Genomic DNA, 23,129 nt, shown 5'->3' with positions numbered 1-23,129 from the left:
TAGCATATCCATCCATCCATTTTCTTTGCCGCTTATCCTCACGAGGCTTGTGGGGAGTGCTGAAGCCTATCCCAGCTGTCAACAGGGTACACCCTGAACTGGTTGCCAGCCAATTGCAGGGCACATATAGACAAACAGCCACACTCACAATCACACCTAGGGGCAAATTAGAGTGTCCAATTAATGTTGCATGTTTTTGGAATGTGGGAAGAAACCGGAGTACCTGGAGGAAACCCACACAGGCATGGGGAGAACATGCAAACTCCACACAGGCGGGTCCAGGATTGAACCCGGGACCTCAGAACTGTGAGGCCAACGCCTTACCAGCTACTTCACCGTGCCGCCCAACATAACATAATAACATTCAATACTGAGGACACAAATTATTGAAGCTTTATAGGTCAATTTTTTTAGCCAATGTTCCTTCATGTCAAGTGTTCAACAGTCCAGGGTGTCCATTTTCATATTTTACGCTTCATAATGCACCACACATTTTCAATGTGAGACAGGTCTGGACTGCAGCGGGCCAGTCTAGTACCCTCACTCTTTAACTAGAAAGCCACACTGTTTGAACACATACAGAATGTGGTTTGACATTGTCTTGCCGAAATAAGCAGGGGGGTGGGGTGGAGTCCATGAAAAGACATTGCATGGATGTCAGCATGTTTCTTCAAAACCTGTATGTACATTCCAGCATTAATGATGACACACATACCCAAGTTACCCACGCCATTGGGATTAACACAGCCCCATACTATCACAAATGCTGGCTTTTCAATTTTGCGTCCATACAGTTTGGATGTTTCTTTTCCCCTTTTGCCCGGAGAACACGACATCCACTAGTTCCAAAAACAATTAGGAATACGGACTCATTCTTTCCCACTTTGCATCAGTCCATCTTAGATGAGCTCGGCCCAGAGAGGCAGACCCCGTTTCTGGATGTTGTTTGATAAATGTTTTGGGCTTTGCATACTGGAGTTTTAAATTGCACTTACGGATGTAACGCTGAACTGTATTTACTGACAGCAGGCAATATGCAAACTTCACAAAGGTCGGCCGGGATTTGAACCCCAGTCCTCAAAATTGTGAGGCAGACTGTCTAACTAGTAACTCCACCGTGCCGCCCATAAAATACTGTAACATGTAATGTACATCAAATTCTGTTCCGTCTGGAGGATCGAAATCATTTCTGACGCAAGACACGCCCACTAACTGTCACATGACTCCAGCCGCTCTTCCCAGAGAAAACATGGCGTCGGTTTCTGAAATGTATGATGTCGGCTGGGAAGGTAAGGCAAATAATAGTTGTTGCAGAATCCCAATGTGATTGTATTGTAGTAATATAGTGCTCTTTGCGTGAGAGACATTCGTCTATTTCATGGTCTAAAGTTAAAACAAACGTGTGGGAAGTAGTTCGCCGGTAGTAATAACAAGGTTAGCTTTAGCGTCGTAATCATTCCGATTTACTCTAGGTAAATAGCCGTCAGTTTTACTTTTCTATTGTTGAAAAGGGTTTCGATTGTGCGCACGTTACGCTTCACTTTAATAAGAGACCAGTATTGCTGTCTTTAGACATAGCTGCAGGGTAGTGAATACAGTATTAGCCAATGATTCAAATGTGTAAGTAATCTAGTAATATATTAGTAATTGTGGTACTGTCAGAGGTGATGTTTTTCGAACTTGCATAGGTAAAACTTTTAAGAGCCCGATATTACGTTAACTGTTAGCGTTGAAAAATTGGTTGTTTGTGTATTGTTTGTTTTGTTGCAATTGTGCATTTAACTTGCTGCTCCATATTCATGTTCAACATCTGAAGGATGTTTGTTGACTACTAGACGCCGCCAATTCTAGTGGATCGATTTATTTTATGTACTATGTGCAGAGATGCGAGACAAGCTACGCAAATGGAGAGAGGATAACTGCAGAAACAGTGAACAAATAGTGGATGTTGGTGAAGAGCTCATTGGTGAACATTCATCTAAACTGGGGGATGACAGTAAGTGGATTGTTTAATTAATTGCACATTGGAAGTTAATAATGGTAATTAATCCATCAATTACATTTCTTTTGAAATTTAGTATGAACACTAAAGGAGATATATGAACTTTATGAAAGTGTGTTAAGCAACATGTACAGATATAAAGACGTAACTGTCATACAGGATTTCCTCAAAACATGACGACTGCTGTAGTTCGTCAAAGTGTCCAGACATGAACCAATCTAAACAATTTTAACACTTATGGGCTTAGAAACTACAAATGTAAGGCAGTGTAAGGCTCATCAATGCTTCAGGCAGGATGTTTATTTGATGCATAATATAATATATAATAGCTAAATGCTGCTTCACCATTTTTGCCTTGGACTCTGCGCTCCACTATTTGACCTGAGTGTTTCGATCTCTTAGCTGTATTGTCTGTATTCCATAAGCATTTCTTTTGTCTCTCTCTCTCTCTCTCTCTCTCTCTCTCTGTGTTTCTCTCTCGCTCTCTCTCTCTTTCTTTCTCTCACACGCACTCACATATGTGACTGCAGTCATAACTTAAATTGCTCATCTCAAATCATCTTTCCACATTGAAATGCATATAACTGACATGAATGTGTTGACTTACCACATCACGCCTAGGCTAGTGTGTATTTCATCGACCCCAGGGGCCAGTACAATACATCGATGTATTGTATATGGGGATGACGCTCACAACTGCTCAGTTAGCTGCAGTAATAGTTGTCCCAGAGATTAACGGTTAGGGTCCAAAATGTGCACATCAATCCCAGAACAAAACCTAAAAAGCTTGGCAAGATGTTGGCTGAAGCTGATAAGAAATTGTAATTAACCAGAGTGAAACGAGTCCTGCAACGACATGGGCTCAAAGGCCACTCACCAAGAATAAAGCCATTACTTCTAAACAAGCCCAAAAAAGACGGATTACTGTTTGCAAAAAGACACCAAAACAAATATTGTAACTTCTGCAGACATGTCATGCGGTGTGTTGAAATTAAAGTGGATCTGTTTGGCCATAATGACCAATGTTACATTTGCAGGAGAAAGGAGGAAGCTTGTATACCTGAGTAACAATACTACCTGTTAAGCATTGAGGTGGCAGCATCATGTTGCAGGGCTGTTTTGCTGCAGCAGGATTTGGACTTCTTCATAAAATTGATGGCATTATGAATAAAGAACATTAAAAAAAGTTATTAAGGCAACATCTCAAGACATCAACCAGGCAGATAAAACTTGGGTGCTCATGGGAAGCATAACGTCAAAATGGCTAAAAATTGGCTCGAGGATAAAAAGTCAAAGTCTTGGCGTGGTCATCACAAAGCCCTGATCTGAATCCCATCAAAAATTTGTTGGTTGATCTCAAAAGGCATGCGCGAGCAAGGCAACAGTCAAGATTGACTCACAGTTCTGTCAGGAGGAATGGTCCAGGATTTCAGTGGAGTATTGTCATAAGCTTGAGGAAGGTTACCCAAAACGTTTTACCAAAAGCATGCCATTCAAAGGAAATGCTACTTGATAGGAAGTGATGAAAAAATAAATGAGGAAATGTGTCTGTATGTAAACTTTAAAACTTGAAGAAAATAATATAATACCCTCGAAGAAACTTTCACTCTCATTATTGTGGTACTTGACAAAATTAAATAATTTTGATGTAAATGACTGACCTGCAACAGGAGAGTTTTAGTCTGATTTGACTTCAGACTGACAAAAAATAAATAATTTTGTTGAACATTTTACATCCTGTTCAAATGTACACTTTCTGTGCTGTGGAACAATTAGAATTGCATTTTTTTAAATTTTTTTTTTCACGCAGTCTCAAAGCTCACAAGGGCACTGTAAATCAGAAACTAAGCAGACGTGATTTTTCCGTTTATAGGTGGATTTCCGTCTTTTTAAATTGCAACGATTAAAAAAAAAAAATCAAATTTTCTGCAATATTCCGACCGTAAGCTGTGCAACAAACCACACTCGTTCATTTTCCAATCCGACTTTTGCAGGCGAGGGGGAAAATTTGATACGATACCAATGAGAATGTTTATTGTATACGAGGCAGTTTTTGGGGCCTTTTGCAGTCACTGTGATTTGACTCCTCCGCGCCATTGCACTTGCAAATTTGCACAGTCAAGACCGAAAAATCAAGTGTGTAAAATTTGTTATGAGTAGTAATGCATAGATATTAAAAGACGTCACTTATTTTGTGTAGTCTTGACCATTGCAATTGCGCACTTTTTGCACATTCTCAGAGTACATGAAAACTGATCCAGTGAACCACAGCCTGACGTCTTTTTTCGTTTTGTTCTAAAACGGAAGCACACAGTCTACTGCTGAGCCCACTTCTACCTCCTAGTTTACCTGACGCTGGCCGCCTCCGGCTCTTGAAGGGGTACACTCATAATTACAAACACCGTCCACCACCAGAGCTTCAGTTAGCAACACAGTTTGGGCAACGTGGAGCAAAGAGAGTTAGACATGCTGCTCATGTTTACTCTCGATAATGGTAAAAGTTAAAAGAAAACAAAAACTGCTGTTGCTTTAATGAATGTCGGGGTATGTAAATCATAGATGAAAAAGTTGTGAAACTGAATTAGATCTAGTCTGAAGCCAAAGTAGAAAGTACAGGATGAGATGGTGTATCATGTTAAAATTCCACATTGGCACAGCCTGATTGAGGATGAAAGCACAAACAATAGAGTGCACAAAAAACTAATTCTGTATTTTAAATATAGGAGGCAACATAACATTAACCTTTGAACTGTTTGGGAGCATCATTCGGCTTTCAACATGCATCCCTAAAAATATTCTGCAGGCATTAATTCAGTTTCACACCAAGAAAAACAGACAGCGATATATCATTGTGGGTTAAAAAAAATGAAACAAAGTTGGAAGCGACCTTTCAATTTTATAGTTCATAGTCATTAAAACGTTTTTGACTGGATATGATAAACATGCTATGAACGCACGCTTGCATGACATGATGCAAATCTGAATTCAATTTAGTTTCACGGCTAGTAGTTATTTGAATTTGTAATTTTTTGGGGTAAAGGAATGTACCGAAATAATGAACGATCATGTTGTGTACATTTTGAAAACAGAATAGCATTTATTTAGAGATGTACTAGATATATTGCATTCGTAATCCAATTTATAAAACTTGCACGTTAAAATTGGTAATCATCCTTTGACCATGTTTGCAGTCCCCAGACCCCGACTATTTTTCCGGTCTTTTTTCATTCAATCAAATCACATGCCTTCTAAGGTAACAAAAAAATAAATTAAAAACAAAGCAAAAAAAACAAAACAAGACTACACATAATAGTTTATGTATTTCATGTGCCTGTAATCTAGTACAGTATGATTTATGTGTAAAAATTAAGCATCTTTTAAAATATTCCTGCGTATATAATGTAATATGTTAATGAAACACACCTTAATTTAAACCAGGAATTCGACAGAGTATTTAAAATGTTTCTTTTACTTCAAATTCCAAACCCAATTCCAATGAAGTTGGGAAATTGTGTTCGCCAAAAAGATAAAAACTGAATGCAGTGATTTGCAAATTATGTTCAACCCACATTTATTTGAATACACTACAAAGAAGATATTAAATGTTAAAACTGATAAACATTAATGGTTTAAGCAAATAATCGTGAACTTTGAATTTTTATGGCTGCAACATGTTCTCAAAAAAAAGGGACAAAAAAAGAATGAAGCACCTTTTTGAAACATCCCACAAGTGAACAGGCTAAATGGGAACAGGTAGGTGCCATGATTGGATATAAAAGGAGCTTCCCTTCATCAGTCATTCACAAGTAAAGATAGAGCGAGGTTCACATCATTGTGAACAAGTGCGTGAGAAAATAGACAAACATTTTAAGGACAATGTTCCTCAACATACAATTATAAGAAATTTAGGGATTTCATTATCTGTGGTCCATAATATCATCAAAAGGTTCGGAGAAAGTGTAGGCCGAAAACCAACATTGAATGCCCGTGACCTTCGATCCCTCAGGTCCCACTAAATGAAAAAAAAAACTCAATGTGTTAAGGATATCACCATTTGGACTCAGGAACACAGAAAACCAATGTCAGTTAATACAGTTGGATGGGACATCCGTAACTCCAACTTAAAACTCCACTATGTAAAGCAAAAGCCATTTATCAACAATACCTAGAAATACTACTGGCTTCTCTAGGCCTCAGCTCATCTAAGATGGACTGATACAAAGTGGAAAGTGTTCTGTGTCCGACAAGTCCACATTTCAAATTGTTTTTTGCAACTGTGGACGTCATATCCTTGGTGGCTAAAGAAGAAAAAACCATCTGGACTCTTATTGTCATTAAATTTAAAAACCTGTACCTGTGATATTATGGGGCTGTGTTAGTGCTAATGGTATGGGTGACTTGCACATCTGTGAAAGCACATGAAATTCTGGAAGGTACAAAGACGTTTTGAAAAAACATTCTGCCATCCATTCATGGATGCCTCTGCTTAATTTATTTCCGTAAACTGGACATTTGAACAACTGAGGCTGTACGTCGGGTGGTCAATGTGTTGATCGTGAGCCAGTTTTGGTTGATTGCGTGATGGCGTGCCAAAAAAAAAAAAAAGAAAAAAGATTTCCACCTACAAAGCTCCAACAATTAGTGTCCTCAGTTTCCAAACATTTCTTCAATGGTGTTAAAGGAAAATATGATGTAACACAGTGGTAAACATTGTCCCAGTTTTTTTGGAATATGTTGCAGCCATAAAATCCCAAATTAACGATTTGCTAAAAGCAAAGTATTAGTTTGAGAACAAAATATGTTGTCTTTGGAAGGTATTCAATTAAATATAGGTGGAACGTGATTTGTAAATCCTTTGAGAAATCCTTATCTGGCCTCAATGACTATCACCCTTTTGCCCTCACACCTTCTCAAGTACATCAAAGACTGGCTCCCCCTCAACTTTGACTCCCATCAGTTCGCATACCAGGAAAATTGATCAACAGAGAACGTTATCGGCATAGCTCTGTACACTGTGTTGAGTCACCTGAACAACAGCTCTTTGCGGATTACAGCTTGGATTTTGAAATATTTATTCCAGACATTCTGGACAATTTGAGCCTTGGTCCTGTTACATGCACCTGGATTAAGGATTTATTGACCAATAGACCCCAGTTTGTGGAAATTGACTCCCACTTTTCCATCACCCGTACACTGACCACCAGCTCACCACATGGCTGCGTGCTAAGCCCACTTCTGTGCTGCCTCCACACCTTCGACTGCAGCCCGGTCGGCAAAAATAACATCATCAAATTTGCTGACGACATAACAATGGTCGGTCTGATCTCAAAGGGGCATAAGGCACCTTACAGAGAGGAAGCCCAGAAGCTCACAATCATCATCTTTATTCCTCTATAGTTTCCACAGCTCTGAATATCACCTTGGTTCTTAAAAATGGGGACTAGCACACTTTTCCTCCATTCTTCTTGTATCTTGTCTCCTGCTAGTATTCTATTGAATAAGTTGGTCAAAAACTCCACAGCCACCTCTCCAAATTGCTTCCATACCTCCACTGGTATGTCATGGGGACCAACTGTCTTTCCATTTTCCATTCTGTTCAGTGCCTATTTAACCTCCCCCTTACTAATCATTGCCACTTCCTGGTCATTCACGCTTGCCTCTTCTACTCTACCTTCTCTCCCATTTTCTTCATTCATTAACTTCTCAAAGTACTCTTTCCATCTACTGAGCACACTCCTGGCACCAGTCAACATATTTCAATTGCTATCCTTAATCACCTTTACTTGCTGCACATCCTTCCCATCTCTATACCTCTGTCTGGCCAACCTGTAGAGTACCTTGGCAGTAGTATTCCAGTCTTACAGTAGCTCTTCCTGTCCATCTAGTGCCTGTCTTATCTCTTTCCAAAATGCCACGGAACATTTTTGCTTTCTCAACTCCCGCCACCTGATTATCTGCTCTACCTTTTGTCTTCTTAATCTTCCTACCCGCTGCCAGAGTCATCCTACACACCACGTTGTCAAGCTACACTCTCCCCCACCACTAGTTTACAATCAGTAACCTCCTTCAGATTACATCGTTTTCACAAAATATAATCCACCTGCGTGCTTCTACCTCCGCTCTTGTAGGTCACTATGTTCCTGTTTCATCTAGAAATAAGTGTTCACTACTGCTAATTCAATCCTTTTGGTGAAGTCCACCACCATCTGCTGCTCAAAGTTCATTTGCTGAATGCTGTACTTAACCATCACTTCTTCATCGTCCCTGTTTCCATCGCCAACATGTCCATTGAAATCTGCACCAATCACAACTCTCTCTCTCTCTCTGGGATACTCAGGACTACTTAGTCTAGTTTCTTCCAGAATTTCTCTTTCACCTCGAGGTCACATCCTACCTGTGGGGCATAGCCGTTAATCACATGATACACAATACCCTCAATTTCAAATTTCTTCCTCATCACTCAATCTGGTACTCTTTTCACCTCCAAGACATTCTTAGCCACCTCTTCCTTTAAAATAACCATTACTCCATTTCTCTTCCAATTTACACCATGGTAAAATAATTTAAACCCTGCACCTAAACTCCTTAGTCCCTTTCTATTTTCCCTCTTGGATGCACAATATATCAACCTTTTTCCTCATCATCATGTCAATTAACTCCAGTGCTTTTCCTGTCATAGTCCCAGCATTCAAAGTCCCTACACACAGTTGTAGGGTCTGTGCATGCCTCTTCTTCTTCTGGCGACTAAGCCGCTTTCCTCCTCTTTTTTTGTCTTCGACATACATTATCTGAATTTACACCTACGCCTTGCAGATTATAGATAGCATAGTTAGCCCGGGCCCCGAGCTATCCATTATGGAAATCGTTGGATGAACGCTCACATATGTTTGGCACAGTTTTACACTGGATGCTCTTCCTGACGTAACCCTCTGCATTTATCCGGGCCTTTGACTGGCCTACATGTGGCACAGGGTTGTGCCCCCACATCAGGCTATTGATAGTCAAATAAAAGCAATCAAATAAACAAGCAGCATGTCTCTCTTCTCTACGTTGCCCAGACTTTGTGGATGAGTGGTGTTTGAAATTATGAGTGTACCCCTTTAAGAGAGGAAGGAATTAGGTAAACATGCAGGAGACCATGGGCTTCTGTGTTGAAAATAAATAAATAAATAGAAAAGAGTCAGGTTCACTGCGCTGGATTGGTTTTCATGTGCACTGAGAATGTCTATGTATTTCTACTCAGACAAAATTCAACGTGCGTGATTTTTCGTGCTCGACTGTGCAGATTTGCGAGTGCGATGGTGCGCGGGCGCAATCACGTTCGTCAAATCACAGTGACTGCATACTATGTATCAGTTTGGTACGGGAGCTGCACTGAGGCAGACAGAGCAAGGCTGCAGAGGACAATTTTAGCAGTACAGAATATCATTGACTGACTTCTCCCCTCCATGGCAGACATTTTTCCTCTTGGTGCCTCAGCAGAGCTCAGCACATTATTGACACAACACACCCCGGCTATCAACTGTTTGATCCAAAAGCAAGGACCAACAGACTTGGGAACATTTTTTTTCCCAGGCACCATTACCACATTGAACTTAATTTAAAGGCACGCTGATTTCGATATCTTGAGCAATACTTTTTATGTGCTGTTTTACATGTGTTTACGTTTACATTTTATTTTTTTGTATTTTTATTCTTATTTTTATAGTGTATTCACGTAATGCCAGATCTAGAAAGCTAACCGGGTTTGGCCCTGCTTCGTACTTGGAAGAAGACCGCCTGGGAATACCAGTTGCTGTAAGCTTCTCTCCCTGACTAAAATGCAGAGGGCTTGCGTCAGGAAGGGCATCCGGCATAAAACTGTGCCAAACAAATATAAAGGGATGAGAATTTTCCGCCGATCGGCGGATTTCTGACTTTTTCAGACCAAAATGACCATTGTCGAGATAAGCGCAAATCTGTTGAGAAAATTTCAGGGGGTGGAGGTTGGGGTGGTAGGGGTAGGGTATCGTGCGCCTGCCTCTCTGTGGTGGGCTCCGAGCTGCAAGTTCAGTTTAGTGCTAGCACAACCAAGACTATCATATGCCGTTCTAATTTGCTCGGTCGGTAGTGTAAATATTTGCATTTTGCGACATAAAAATTAAAACCTGTTTGCGGTAGATCACTCGATTGGACAACAGAGTTATACAATATAACGATCCAGTTGTGTTAGTGGTTAATCGAGTTTCACCATTGGCATGTACATGTGTTCTCGGATCTCAGAAATAGCAGTGTAACTTGTTAGTTAGCCAAGTAATGGCGCTTGGGACTTAGATAGCGCGAACTGAGCGACGGTGTGTGCAAAGTTTTATGATGGCGAAAGTATTAGAAAAAAAGGATGAAGATCGAGTGAGTGGTCAGGTAATTTTTATTCATATTGTTCTAAAAACTTATGCTTCATCTCTACACCATACTAATTCTATGAATAACTGACTGCATATCAAAAAGAAAATATAATGGTGTATCCATATTAAACAGTGAAAGAGATTGAAAATTCATTCTGAAGTTTGGCAAATGGTGAAACTCTTATATGTAATGTGCTTCAAATAAGTACAATAATTCAAGCATTGAAGAAATTAAACTGATATTTAAATTTTTGCTGTACTGGTGGAGCACCAAACAAGGGACATTTTTTTCCACAACTACAGTTAAATTCAGTGTTGAAATTAATGGTTTTGGGGCTAACAAATTGCTAAAATCGCTTAGCTTTGCCTGAGCCTCCAACGGGGCGCTGCGCCTGCACCATGCTGAGGGCCTGTGGCCCCCAGATCCCCGGCTACTTTTCAGACTTTTTTCTAATTTGGCATTCTCATCCCTGAATATACATTCACCTGAGATGACCCTGTGGTGACCCCGAATGGGACAAGATAATAGGAAAAGAAGAAAATAGTGTATTCATGTATGTACTGGCTCAGGAGAGGCTCTCCAATTTCATTGTACAATCAGTTGTATGATGACAGTATATGGTATTTTTTCACTCACATCATTGTATTCTGTTTTTGTTTAACACAATGTCCCAACTTTAATGGAACTGGGTTTGTAATTGTGGTAGTGTGAAAGGAAATTTTGTATTCATTTATCATCCAATACTTCTGTTCCTACAGTGAAGTATTTGAACACCCTGCTATATTGCAAGTTCTCCCACTTAGAAATCATGGAGAGGTCTGGAATCTTCATCGTAGACGCCTGTCCACGGTAAGACAGATAATCTAAAAAGATATATTCAGAAATCAAAATGTATGATTTTTTTTTTTTAAATGATTTGTTTGACACAGCTGCAAATAAGTATTTGAACACCTGAGAAAACCAATGTTAATATTTGGTACAGTAGCCTTTGTTTGCAATTATAGAGGTCAAACGTTTCCTGTAGTTGTTCACCAGGTTTGCACACACTGCAGAAGGGATTTTGGCCCACTCCTCCACACAGATCTAGATCAGACAGGTTTCTGGGCTGTCGCTAAGAAACACAGAGTTGCAGCTCTCTCCAAAGATTTTCTATTTGGTTTAGGTCTGGAGACTGGCCAGAACTTTGATATGATTTTTACGGAGCCACTCCTTGGTTTTCCTGGCTGTGTGCATCGGGTCATTGTCATGTTGAAAGACCCAGCCATGACCCATCTTCAATGCTCTGACTGAGGGAAAATCTCACAATACATGACACCGGTCGTCCTCTCCTTAATACAGTGCAGTCGTCCTGTCCCATGTGCAGAAAAACACCCCCAAAGCATGATGCCCCCACCCCCATGTTTCACAGGAGGGATGGTGTTCTTGGGATGGAACTCATCATTCGTCTTCCTCGAAACACGGTTAGTGGAATTATGACCAAAAGTTTAATTTTGGTCTCATTTGACCACAAAACCTTATCCCATGACTCCTCTGTATCATCCAAATGGTCATTGGCAAACTTAAGATGGGGCTTGACACGTGCTGGTTTAAGCAGGGGAACCTTCCGTGCCATGTATGATTTCAAACCATAACGTCTTAGTGTATTACCAACAGTCACCTTGGAAACGAGAGTCCCAGTTTTTTCAGGTCATTGACCAAGTTCTGTCACGTAGTCCTGGGCTGATTCCTCACCTTTCTAAGGATCATTGAGAGCCCACGAGGTGATATATTGCATGGTGCTCCACTCCGATTGAGATTGACTCTCATGTTTAGCTTCTTCCATTTTCTAATAATTGAGCCAACAGTGGACTTTTTTTCACCAAGCTGCTTGGCAATTTCTAAGTAGCCTTTTGCAGTCGTGTGAAGTTGTACAACTTTGTCTCTGGTGTCTTTGGACAGCTCTTTGGTCTTGGCCATGTTACATGTTTGAGTCTTACTGATTTTATGCGATGGAGAGGTGTCTTTCAGCAACTAACGACCTCACACAGGTCACATCTGATTCAGGATAATGGATGGAGTGGAGGTGGATTTTTAAAGCCGGACTAACAGGTCTTTGAGGGTCAGAATTCTAGCTGATAGACGGGTGTTCAAATACTTATTTGCAGCTCTACCACACAAATAAATCGTTAAAAAAATCATACATCTGGATTTTTCATTTTAGATTATCTCTCACAGTGGACATGCACCTGATGATGAAAATTTCAGACCCATCAATGATTTCCAAGTGGAATATTGTATTTTGCAATATTGCAGGGTTTTCAAATACTTTTCTTCACTGTAACTGTCAAATGTTTGGATTTTATTTCCCATACATGCTTATCTTATTTGCATCATGTGGGCATAGTTTAAGATGTTTAACCTTTACATTTAGCAGTCTTACATTTATATGTAAAAACATTGTAGCACAGTGGGGCAGATGTAGATCATTGACCTCACAGTTCTGAGGACTGGGGTTCAAATCCCGGCCCCGCCTGTGTGGAGTTTGCATGTTGTCCCCGTGCCGATGTGGGTTTTTTTCTGGCCACTTCAGTTTTCCGCCCCACATCCCAAAAAGATGCATTCATGGGAGACTAAATTGCCCCTACGTATGATTGTGAGTGCGACTGTTGTCTGTCTCCATGTGCCCTGCAATTGGCTGGCAACCAGTTCAGGGTGTAACTTGCCTCTTGCCTGATGACGGCTGGGATTGGCTCCAGCACTCCCGTGATCCTTGTGAGGTTAAGCAGCTCAGAAAATGGATGGATGGAAAGATTAAATATTGTCCTGTTGTACCAAGCTGAGGAGTGGAAAAGGTTTTAACACAGCCTCTTTTGTTTCTTTCTCTGCCCAGTATGGATTATTTATGAGCAGGTGATGATTGCAGCGTTGGACTGCAGTCGGGATGACTTGGCTGTGGTAAGATGTTATGACGCTTCCTTAAACACGCAAGAACGTCAAAACCAATTGTTCTTAGTCTCAAATGTGTAAATACAGTTTTTAGTTCGCCAAACAATGTTACTTTGTTCTTCAAAAAAAATAAGTGGCTGAGCTTTGGAATAAAAGGGTATAACGTGTGGGTGACAGTCATTATTTCTTCTTCCTCTTCCTCCTCCTTGTCCTGTTTGGCGTCACTTCAGCGTGTCATCGTTTTTCATCTAAGCCTCTCGAACACCGACTGTCCTCATGTCCTCCCTCACAACATCCATCAACCTTTTCTTTGGTCTTCCTCTCGCTCTTTTGCCTGGCAGCTCCATCCTCAGCACCATTCTACCCATACACTCACTCTCTCGCTTCTGGACATGTTCAAACCATCGAAGTCTGCTCTGTCAAACCTTGTCTCCAAAACATCCAACTTTGGCTGTCCCTCTCATGAGCTCATTTCTCATCCTATCCAACCTGCTCATTCCAAGCAAGAACCTCAACATCTTCATTTCCGCTTCCTCGGTTTCTGCTTCCTGTTGTTTCTTCAGTGCCACCGTCTCAAATCCATACATCATTGCCGGGCCTCACCACTGTTTTAAAAACTTTGCTCTTCATCCTAGCAGAGACTCTTCTCTCACATAGAACACCAGACACCTTCCGACAGCTGTTCCACCCTGCTTGAACCCGTTTCTTCACTTCCTTACAACACTCACCATTGCTCTGTATTGTTGACCCCAAGTATTTGAAGTCATCCACCCTCGCTATCTCTTCTCCCTGGAGCTTCACTCTTCCCTCTCTCTCATTAATGCACATATATTCTGTTTCACTTCGGCTAATCTTCATTCCTCTCTTTTCTAGTGCGTGCCTCCTTTTTTATAATTCTTCCTCCGCCTGCTCCCTGCTTTCACTGCAGATCACAATATCATCTGCGAACATCATGGTCCAAGGGAATTCAAGTCAAACCTCATCTGTCAGCCTATCCATTATGACAGAAAACAGGAATGGGCTCAAAATGGATCCCTGATGCCGTCCCACCTTCACCTTAAATTTTTCTGTCACACCTACGGCACATCTGCCACACCAGACTTGCGCATGCAGTACCACAGTTCCTTTCTTGGTACTCTGCCATAGGCCTTCTCTAGGTCTACAAAGACACAATGTAGCTCCTTCTGACCTTCTCTGTACTTTTCCACGAGGATAATCAAGGCAAATAATCCATCTGTGGTACTCTTTCTAGGCACAAATCCATACTGTTGCTCGCAGATCCTTACTCCTTTCCTGAGCCTGGCCTCCACTCCTCTTTCCCAAAACTTCATTTTGTGACTCATCAACTTTATTCCTCTATAGTTTCCACAGCTCTCAACATCGCCTTTGTTCTTAAAAATGGGAACTTGCGCACTTTTCCTCCATTCTTCTGGGGCATTTTCTCCCCCGGCCGCTATTATTCTATTGAATAAGTTAGTCATAAACTCCACAGATACCTCTACAAATTGCTTCCGTACCTCCACTGTTATGTCATCTGGACCTACTGTCTTTCCATTTTTCAACCTGTTCAGTACCTTTCTAACTTCCCCCTTACTAATCATTGCCACTTCCTCGTCATTCAGACTTGCCTCTTCTACTTTTCCTTCTCTCTCAATTTCTTCATTCATTAACTTCTCAAAGTATTCTTTCCATCTATTTAGCACACTACTGGCACCAGTCAACATATTTCCATCGCTATGCTTAATCGCCTTTACTTTGCTGCACATCTTTCCTATCTCTATCCCTCTGTCTGGCCAACCTGTAGAGATCCTTTTCTCCTTCTTTCATATCAAACCTTGTGTACATGTTGTCATATGTCTCTTGTTTAGCCTTCGCCACCTCTAGCTTTGCCATACATCGCATCTCAATGTATTCCTTTTGCCTCTCCTCAGTCCTCTCCGTCTCCAAGTTCTTCTTCGTTACTATCTTTCCTTGGATGACTTCCTGTAGTTTGGGGTTCCACCACCAAGTCTCTTTCTCCCTTTTCCTACCAGAAGACACTCCAAGTACTCTCCTGCCTGCCTCTCTGAATACCTTGGCAGTACTATTCCAGTCTTATGGGAGCTCTTCCTGACCATCTAGAGGCTGTCTCACCTCTTTTCAAAAGGCCACACAACATTCTTCCTTTCTCAAGTTCCACCACCTGATTCTCTGCTCTACTTTTGTCTTCTTAATCTTCCTAGCCACTACCAGAGTCATCCTACACACCACCATCCTATGCTGTCGAGCCACACTCTCTCCCACCACTACCTTACAGTTTGTAACCACCTTCATATTACATCGTTTGCACAAAATATAGTCCACCTGCGTCCTTTTACCTCCGCTCTTGTAAGTCACTCTATGTTCCTGTCTCTTCTGGAAATAAGTGTTCACCACTGCCATTTCCATCCTTTTTGCGAAGTCCACCACCATCTATCCCTCAAAGTTCCTGAGCTGAATGCCGTACTTACCCATCACTTCTTCATCGCCACTGTTTCCTTCGCCAACATGTCCATTGAAATCTGCACGAATCACAACTCTCTCTCTGTGCATTTATCTTCTTCTTCTGACGAGTAAGCCGCTTTCCTCCTCTTTTTTGTCTCCGGCCTCCATTATCTGAATTTCTACCTACGCCCTGCAGAGTAAAAATTCCGGGTTCGGGCGTCTAAAGCCCGGGCCACGACCTAACCATTATGGAATTTGTATGATGAACGCTCATATATGTTTGGCATAGTTTTACGCCGGTTGCCCTTCCTGACGCAAACCTCTCCATTTATCTGGGATTGGGACCGGCCGACAGTGAGCACAATATTGTGCTGCCCAACGGGCTGCAGATAGTCAAGAAAGACAAGCAATTAAAAAAACACAGTTAGGACATAAGATACACAATTCAACTACTAAAAGGTCAAATGAAAGCAATCACATAAACACAGTCAGCACATATGGTACACAAATCACATACTACCTTTGTGAAAATGTAAAGGATATGGTGATTTAAAGGATATGTGGATGGAAGGGATTCAAACCACAATGGCCCTCACTCTAGTAGTTGAAGGTTGAGTCCACGTTCTCTGTTTGTTTCTCGTTGTATACTCTACGTAGGTAATATTGTTAGCAAGCTAGGCTAACTTAGGCCGAGCAGCTTCAACGCAAACGATACGATAATTTGGGTACTAAGATGTACTAAGATAAGACATGTTAAATTTCCTATAAGTCCTCACCGCCCTCGTCGTACAAGTTATGAAGTTACTCACGTTCGATGTTTCTTCAACATCCATGAATTGATCACAAACGTGTCTCGTTTGTTAGCAAGCTAAGTTAAGGAATACTAGGCCGATAAGTAAGTTTGAGTTAACGTTTCCACTCGCCCAACTTCTTGAGTACTCACTATCCTCATCGCATTCAATCCGTACAGTAGGTTTTGCAGGACATGTAGATACTAGCAGCTTCGGCGCAAACAATAGGGCTCCAATTTGGGTACTAAGATTGCACAGATGGTGGTTTTAGTCCACTGAAGTCGTCGCCAGGAGTGTCCCACGTCCAAAATTCACAATATTCGGTCCAAATTCAGTAGGATTTATTGAATTCCGATCAGGCTGGTCAGAGCCTTCTGTTTAAACTGCCACCAGTTCGATGACCGGAAGCAACCTGACGCTCAAAATATTCTTTATATCTGTATTTCTATTTTGCTAGATTTGTACTTTTATTGTTTGTACTTGAATTGTTTTTCAAAAAATTCGTCTGTACAACACTCATTAATCTTTGTGCATTTACTGATGCAGAGGTAATATATATCTCAGGACAGGCCACAGGACATGCTTGTCCTGGTACCTGCAATTGTCAGAAGAGAATCCCTCAACCAACTAAAATAAATGTTCAACGATGCAATAACATTTTATTAATACTTTTAATAACACACATATTATAGTCTTAAAGAGATAAACTATTTAATTCTGTTTAACCTAAATGTTTTTTTTTTGCATTATATATTTGTGCATAAAGCATTTGTGCATTGTGCAGTTTATCCTGCTACATTACACATCCTTGGCCAAGACTTCAAAAGAAGCATCTGACTCATCTCCAATCGAAGCTTCCTTTGGTGCATCACTATCAAACTCATTAATGATGGCTTGGTCGAGTTCTGATGGCTCCTGCATTCATAAACTTTGATCCCATCTTGCTCCCACATGTCATCCTCTCTGCCATCCATGGCGTTTGTGAGGAAACATGTTTTGAATCCGAAGAGTCTTGTTTCCCTTTATTCCTCATTATTGTCAGCGCTTTAAGGGGAAGGTCCACCGAGTTAACAGTGCAGCCTCTTGCCCCCGTTCGGCTACAATCTGTAGCAGGTTTACATAGTGTCAGGTTCCAATCAAAACGAGAGCTCAAACTACATAGAAATGAGCATAATGGGGACTTTTAGAAAATTTCAATTGTGTGCTCTATCCATTTAAAAAAAAAAAAAAAAAGATCATACGATCATACTACGTAGTTTCAGCTCACGTTGTTTTGGTTCCTGTTTGGCCACGTCATCGGCCGCAGCGATGACACATTTCTTTTAAAAGTGGCTGCACAACTGTCCCTTGTAGTCGATATTTTTTTGTCTCCATTTAGGTTGAAACAAACTCACGGGCAGTCGTTTCCGATGCTTGGTACAATAGCAACAAATATGCCACGCTAACAATCGTTAAATGCAAAGCTTCCCCCACCCCGCCCCCTCGAGGATGTCAGCGTTAGGAGTTCAGGTTGGTGGCACACATTTCCGTAATATATATAAATGGAAATGTGTAACATGAGACTTCGAATATATCGAAATGTATATGTATACCTTTTTTTTACCACTCTGTCTGTATACGTCTATACAATGTGATTGTATTTTTTATTTATTATCCATACCTAAATATAATGCACTCTATTGCGTTTTTGAACATATTTTTGAAAAAATTGCGCATCATTTTTGAGAAATTAGGGTCTTAAATTTCACTCAGAATGATCTTAAAAAGATGGTTCAAAATCATTAATCAAACAGTTACCAGCGACAACAAGCACACCCAAGTGAGCAATCAGGGTAAAACATAAACCCAAAGATGTATTTGGGGTAGTTTGGGTTGGACAGTCTCTTGTGAAAGCAAAATAGCCCAAAATATCAAAATTGCAATATTTTTTCTTTTGTCCATGTGAATGGAGCATAAAATATCTTAGTATATGCAGCCAACTATAATTGGTGTCTCTTGTCTGCCCACATCCTTGCAGACCTGTCTACAAGAACTGAGGAAGCAGTTTCCAGATAGCCACAGAGTGAAGCGATTGTCGGGCATGAGACTGGAATCTTTGGAAAGGTAAGCATGGAAGAGCGCAAGAAGGGGCTAAAACATCGCTTTTGTGAATTGTAGTTGGAAAGGCTTGAAATCATAACCCATTTAAAAATCGTGAAGCAGTAGTCAGAGTGTGGATATGTACAGAAAGGCTAGAGGGTTGGTGGTATTTATGTTGGATCACCCAGCATTCATTTACTGAATTGGGTAACGTGGAGAAAGCTTTGACGCTCGGTAGTCATGTATAGCCCTTGAGTCAGAGTAAGGGATTCCCGGGAAGGAAGTGGTCAGGTCCCACTGTTATTCTCGGGGTCCCTTAATCTCTGTTTTTGTCTGTCCTATCCGGTTTTGGCCCTGGTACAAATCCGTGTGTATTGGAGTTGTATTTACGTCACTTCACTTCACCTTCACTCAATGTTTTATTGTATTTGCAAATCCAGAAAGAAATAATATTTCAGTCTTTTGTCAAATTAATTAACTTAAACGCTGTAGTTAATTGGTAGAAAAAACACTTAAGGAAAGGTTCAAACAGTAATTCCAAAACACCCCACCCCCATCACCAAATGAGTGGCTTGCATCATTGTGCCATCAGATATATCTCCAAGTGTGAGCTGAGTAATGACGTGAGTGTGACAGGCAAAGTTGTTTGGGCTGTTCAGTGCTAATGGAAACCAGAGTTGCTTCTGTCTGTGTGCACTGGGACACTGTCTTTTGACTGACTGGACACTCACTGAATTTGACAGCTAAAATACAAGTTTTGAATTAAAACAAAAAAGACATGATTGTGTACCTGAATGAGAGTTATAGTTAGTTTCTTGACTATTTCTCTATTGTATAATCTGGTGTTTAAAAACGTCGCTTTTAAATAATCGGGTCCACTTCAGCCACTATGTTTTGGTGACCAAGTTCACATGCAGTGTTGTAGTATTGGTCAAGACAGACAGCCAAATCTACAAGGTAGTTGCAAATCTGAGCAGATTTTTAATGCGGGAATATGATGTTGTTTAAAGGCGAATCAAATTGGGTACAATTAAACGAATAGAATATTCAAAACAGAGGGCTTTGTTTGCATAGATTTCTTGATTTATTGTGAAATGATACTAGATTCTTACAAAGTAGGCTATGTAACCAGCAACCTACTCTTAAATGTTTATTTCATCCTTAAGATTACCACTGATTACTGTATAACCTTACTGTAATAATAGAAACATGCTGTATACAGAAACTTGATCCTCCCAAACTATTTAATTTCCACATACTCTTTGATTCCCACATCATTCAATTTTCCAAGATTGAAATTGGACTGTGTGAAAACTGAGATTTTTTTTTTTTCTCTTTCTGAAGGTATGATGAGGCCAACAAGCACTATGATGCTATTCTTCAAGATGACCCCACAAATACGGTAAGACATTGATTGCCAACCAGGGTGCCATGGCAACCTGGTATTCTATGAGAGATCATCAGGGGTGCTGTAGAAAATTAATCCAATTTCACTTAATTTGTGAGAAAATTATTTATTCATTTTAGATATTTTTTTGCACATCTATCTATGTCAGCAACATATAGTTACAGGTAGAATTAAATTCTATTGAATTAGATAGCAGAAGATACAATAACCCTGCGTTTCAACCTGTTGGTATTTCTGTAACCGAAGAAGTCCTGCATTCCTGGGTGTATAATACCTTCATGTTCAATAAAACCGGCCCGGATTTCACACTGAGAACCTAAATTTGGATACTTTGGGTTGAGATCATTATTATTTCAGTATTTAGACATACAGTGAAGAAAATACGTATTTGAACACCCTGCAATATTGCAAGTTCTCCCACTTAGAAATCATTGAGGGGTCTGAAATTTTCATCGTAGGTACATGTCCACTGTGAGAGAGATAATCTAAAAACAAAAATCAAGAAATCACAATGTTTGATTTTTTTTTTTTAACGATTTATTTGTGTGATACAGCTACAAATAAGTATTTGAAAACCTGAGAAAACCAATATTATTATTTGGTACAGTAGCCGTTGTTTGCAATTACAGGTCAAACGTTTCCAAGAGTTGTTCACTATGTTTGGATACACTGCATGAGGGATTTTGGCCCACTCCTCCACACAGATCTTCTCTAGATCAGACAGGTTTGTGGGCTGTCGCTGAGAAACACGGAGTTTCAGCTCCCTCCAAAGATTTTCGATTGGGTTTAGGTCTGCAGACTGCCTAGGCCACGGCAGAACCTTGATATGCTCCTTGGTTTTCCTGGCTGTGTGCTTCGGGTCATTATGATGTTGAAAGACCCAGCCACGATCCATCTTCACTGCTCTGACAGAGGGAAAGAGGTTGTTCCCCAAAATCTCACAATACATGGCCGCAGTCATTCTCTCCTTAATACAGTCCTGTCCCATGTGCAGAAAAACACCCCCAAAGCATAATGCTACCAGCCCTATGCTTCACAGTAGGGATGGTGCTCTTGGGATGGAACCCATCATTCGTCTTTCTCCAAACACAGTTAGTGGAATTATGACCAAAAGTTCTATTTTGGTCTCATCTGACCGCAACACCTCCTCCCATGACTCTTCTGTATCATCCAAATAGTCATTGGCAAACTTAAGACGGGGCTTGACATGTGCTGGTTTCAGCAGGGGAAGCTTCCGTGCCATACGTGATTTCAAACCATGACGTCTTAGTGTATTACCAACAGCCACATTGGAAACAGTGGTCCCAGCTCTTTTTAGGTCATTGACCAAGTCCTGTCGTGTAGTCCTGGGCTGATTCCTCACCTTTTAAGGATCATTCATGGGGCTCCACTCCGATTGAGATTGACCGTCATATTTAGCTTCCTCCATTTTCTAATGATTGCTCCAAGAATGGACTTTTTTCACCAAGGTACTTGGCAATTTCTCCGTAGCCCTTTCCATGCACCTACGATGAAAATTTCAGACCCCTCCATGATTTCTAAGTGGGAGACCTTGCAATATAGCAGGGTGTTCAAATACTTATTTTCTTCACTGTAGTTTGACATAAAAGCATGAATATGAGATGAGTTCTGTATTTCAGCTTTTATTTAGAGACGTTTCATTTATATCTGATCCACAAACTTGGTGGACAGTCCCTATTATTTGAGCCCACCCATTCTTTCATTTGAAAACATTTAGAACGTGACTGATAGGTATCTTTTGGTGCCAGTGTGTGTCCAATTACATTGGATACTCAAGCAATGAATATTGCTGGATGCCTTTTCTTAGGTTTAAGCAAAGCAAAGCAAATTTATTTATACAATATTGCGCATTTCATACACAAAGTAATTCAATATACTTTACATGATTAAACGGATTTGAATACAACAAAATATATATATTAAAGAAAAATAAAAGCACAATTTAAAACAGTGTAGAGTGCAAGAAATATTACAATTAGAAATTGGAAATACTGTAAAAAGCATGAGAGAAAGCAAAAGTTTTCAACCCATCTATTTTAACCTATCCAAACTTGGGGCTGACATCACCTCTGTTGGGAACTTATTCCATTTGTGTGCAGCATAATAGCTAAATGCTGCTTCACCATTTTTGCCTTGGACTCTGCGCTCCACTATTTGACCTGAGTCTTTCAATCTCTTAGCTGTATTGTTTGTATTCCATAAGCATTTCTTTTCTCTCTCCTCTCTCTCTCTCTCTCTCTCTCTCTCTCTCTCTCTCTCTCTCTCTCTCTCTCTCTCTCTCTCTCTCTCTCTCTCTCACACACGCACTGACATACATGTGACCTCAGTCATAACTCAAATTGCTCATCTCAAATCATCTTTCCCCATTGAAATGCATATAACTGACATGAATGTGTTGACTAAATGCATATAACTGACATGAATGTGTTGACTTACCAAATCACGCCTCTTCTAGTGTGCACTTCATGGACCCCAGGGGCCAGTACAATACATAGATGTACTGTATATGGTGATGACGCTCACAACTGCTCAGTTAGCTGCAGTAATAGTTATCCCAGAGATTAACGCGTTAGGGTCCAAAATGTGAAATCAATCCCAGAACAAAACTTAAAAAGTTTGGCAAGATCTTGGCTGAAGTTGATAAGAAATTGTAATTAACCAGAGTGAAACGAGTCCTGCAACGATATGGGCTCAAAGGCCACTTACCGAGAATGAAGCCATTACTTTTAAACAAGCCCAAAAAAGACGGATTGCTGTTTGCAAAAAGACACCAAGACAAATATTGTAACTTCTGCAGACATGTCATGCGGTGTGTTGAAACTAAAGTGGATCTGTTTGGCCATAATGACCAATGTTACATTTGGAGGAGAAAGGAGGACGCTTGTATACCTCAGTAACAATACTACCTGTTAAGCATTGAGGTGGCAGCATCATGTTGCAGGGCTGTTTTGCTGCAGCGGGATTTGCACTTCTTCATAAAATAGATGGCATTATGAAGAAAGAACATTAAAAAGTTATTAAGGCAACATCTCAAGACATCAACCAGGTAGATAAA

The 23,129-nt window shown here is 40.5% G+C and overlaps 1 protein-coding gene across 1 annotated transcript in view; it reads left to right on the top strand.

Moving 5' to 3' along the window:
* Window positions 1–1,152: 1,152 nt before the first annotated feature.
* The window catches only part of emc2 (ER membrane protein complex subunit 2), a 50,598-nt gene continuing 28,621 nt past the window's right edge, over window positions 1,153–23,129 (top strand). The window contains exons 1-5 of the mRNA XM_061821140.1: window positions 1,153–1,289; window positions 1,883–1,996; window positions 13,257–13,321; window positions 18,584–18,669; window positions 19,990–20,047. Of these exons, the coding sequence (XP_061677124.1) occupies window positions 1,220–1,289; window positions 1,883–1,996; window positions 13,257–13,321; window positions 18,584–18,669; window positions 19,990–20,047 (393 nt within the window). The 5' untranslated portion in view covers window positions 1,153–1,219. The remainder of the gene's footprint in view (window positions 1,290–1,882; window positions 1,997–13,256; window positions 13,322–18,583; window positions 18,670–19,989; window positions 20,048–23,129) is intronic.

Source organism: Syngnathoides biaculeatus, chromosome 5, assembly GCF_019802595.1.
Source record: "Syngnathoides biaculeatus isolate LvHL_M chromosome 5, ASM1980259v1, whole genome shotgun sequence".
In the NCBI taxonomy this organism is placed as follows: Eukaryota; Metazoa; Chordata; class Actinopteri; order Syngnathiformes; family Syngnathidae; genus Syngnathoides; species Syngnathoides biaculeatus.
This window is presented reverse-complemented; position numbering and strand designations above follow the sequence as displayed.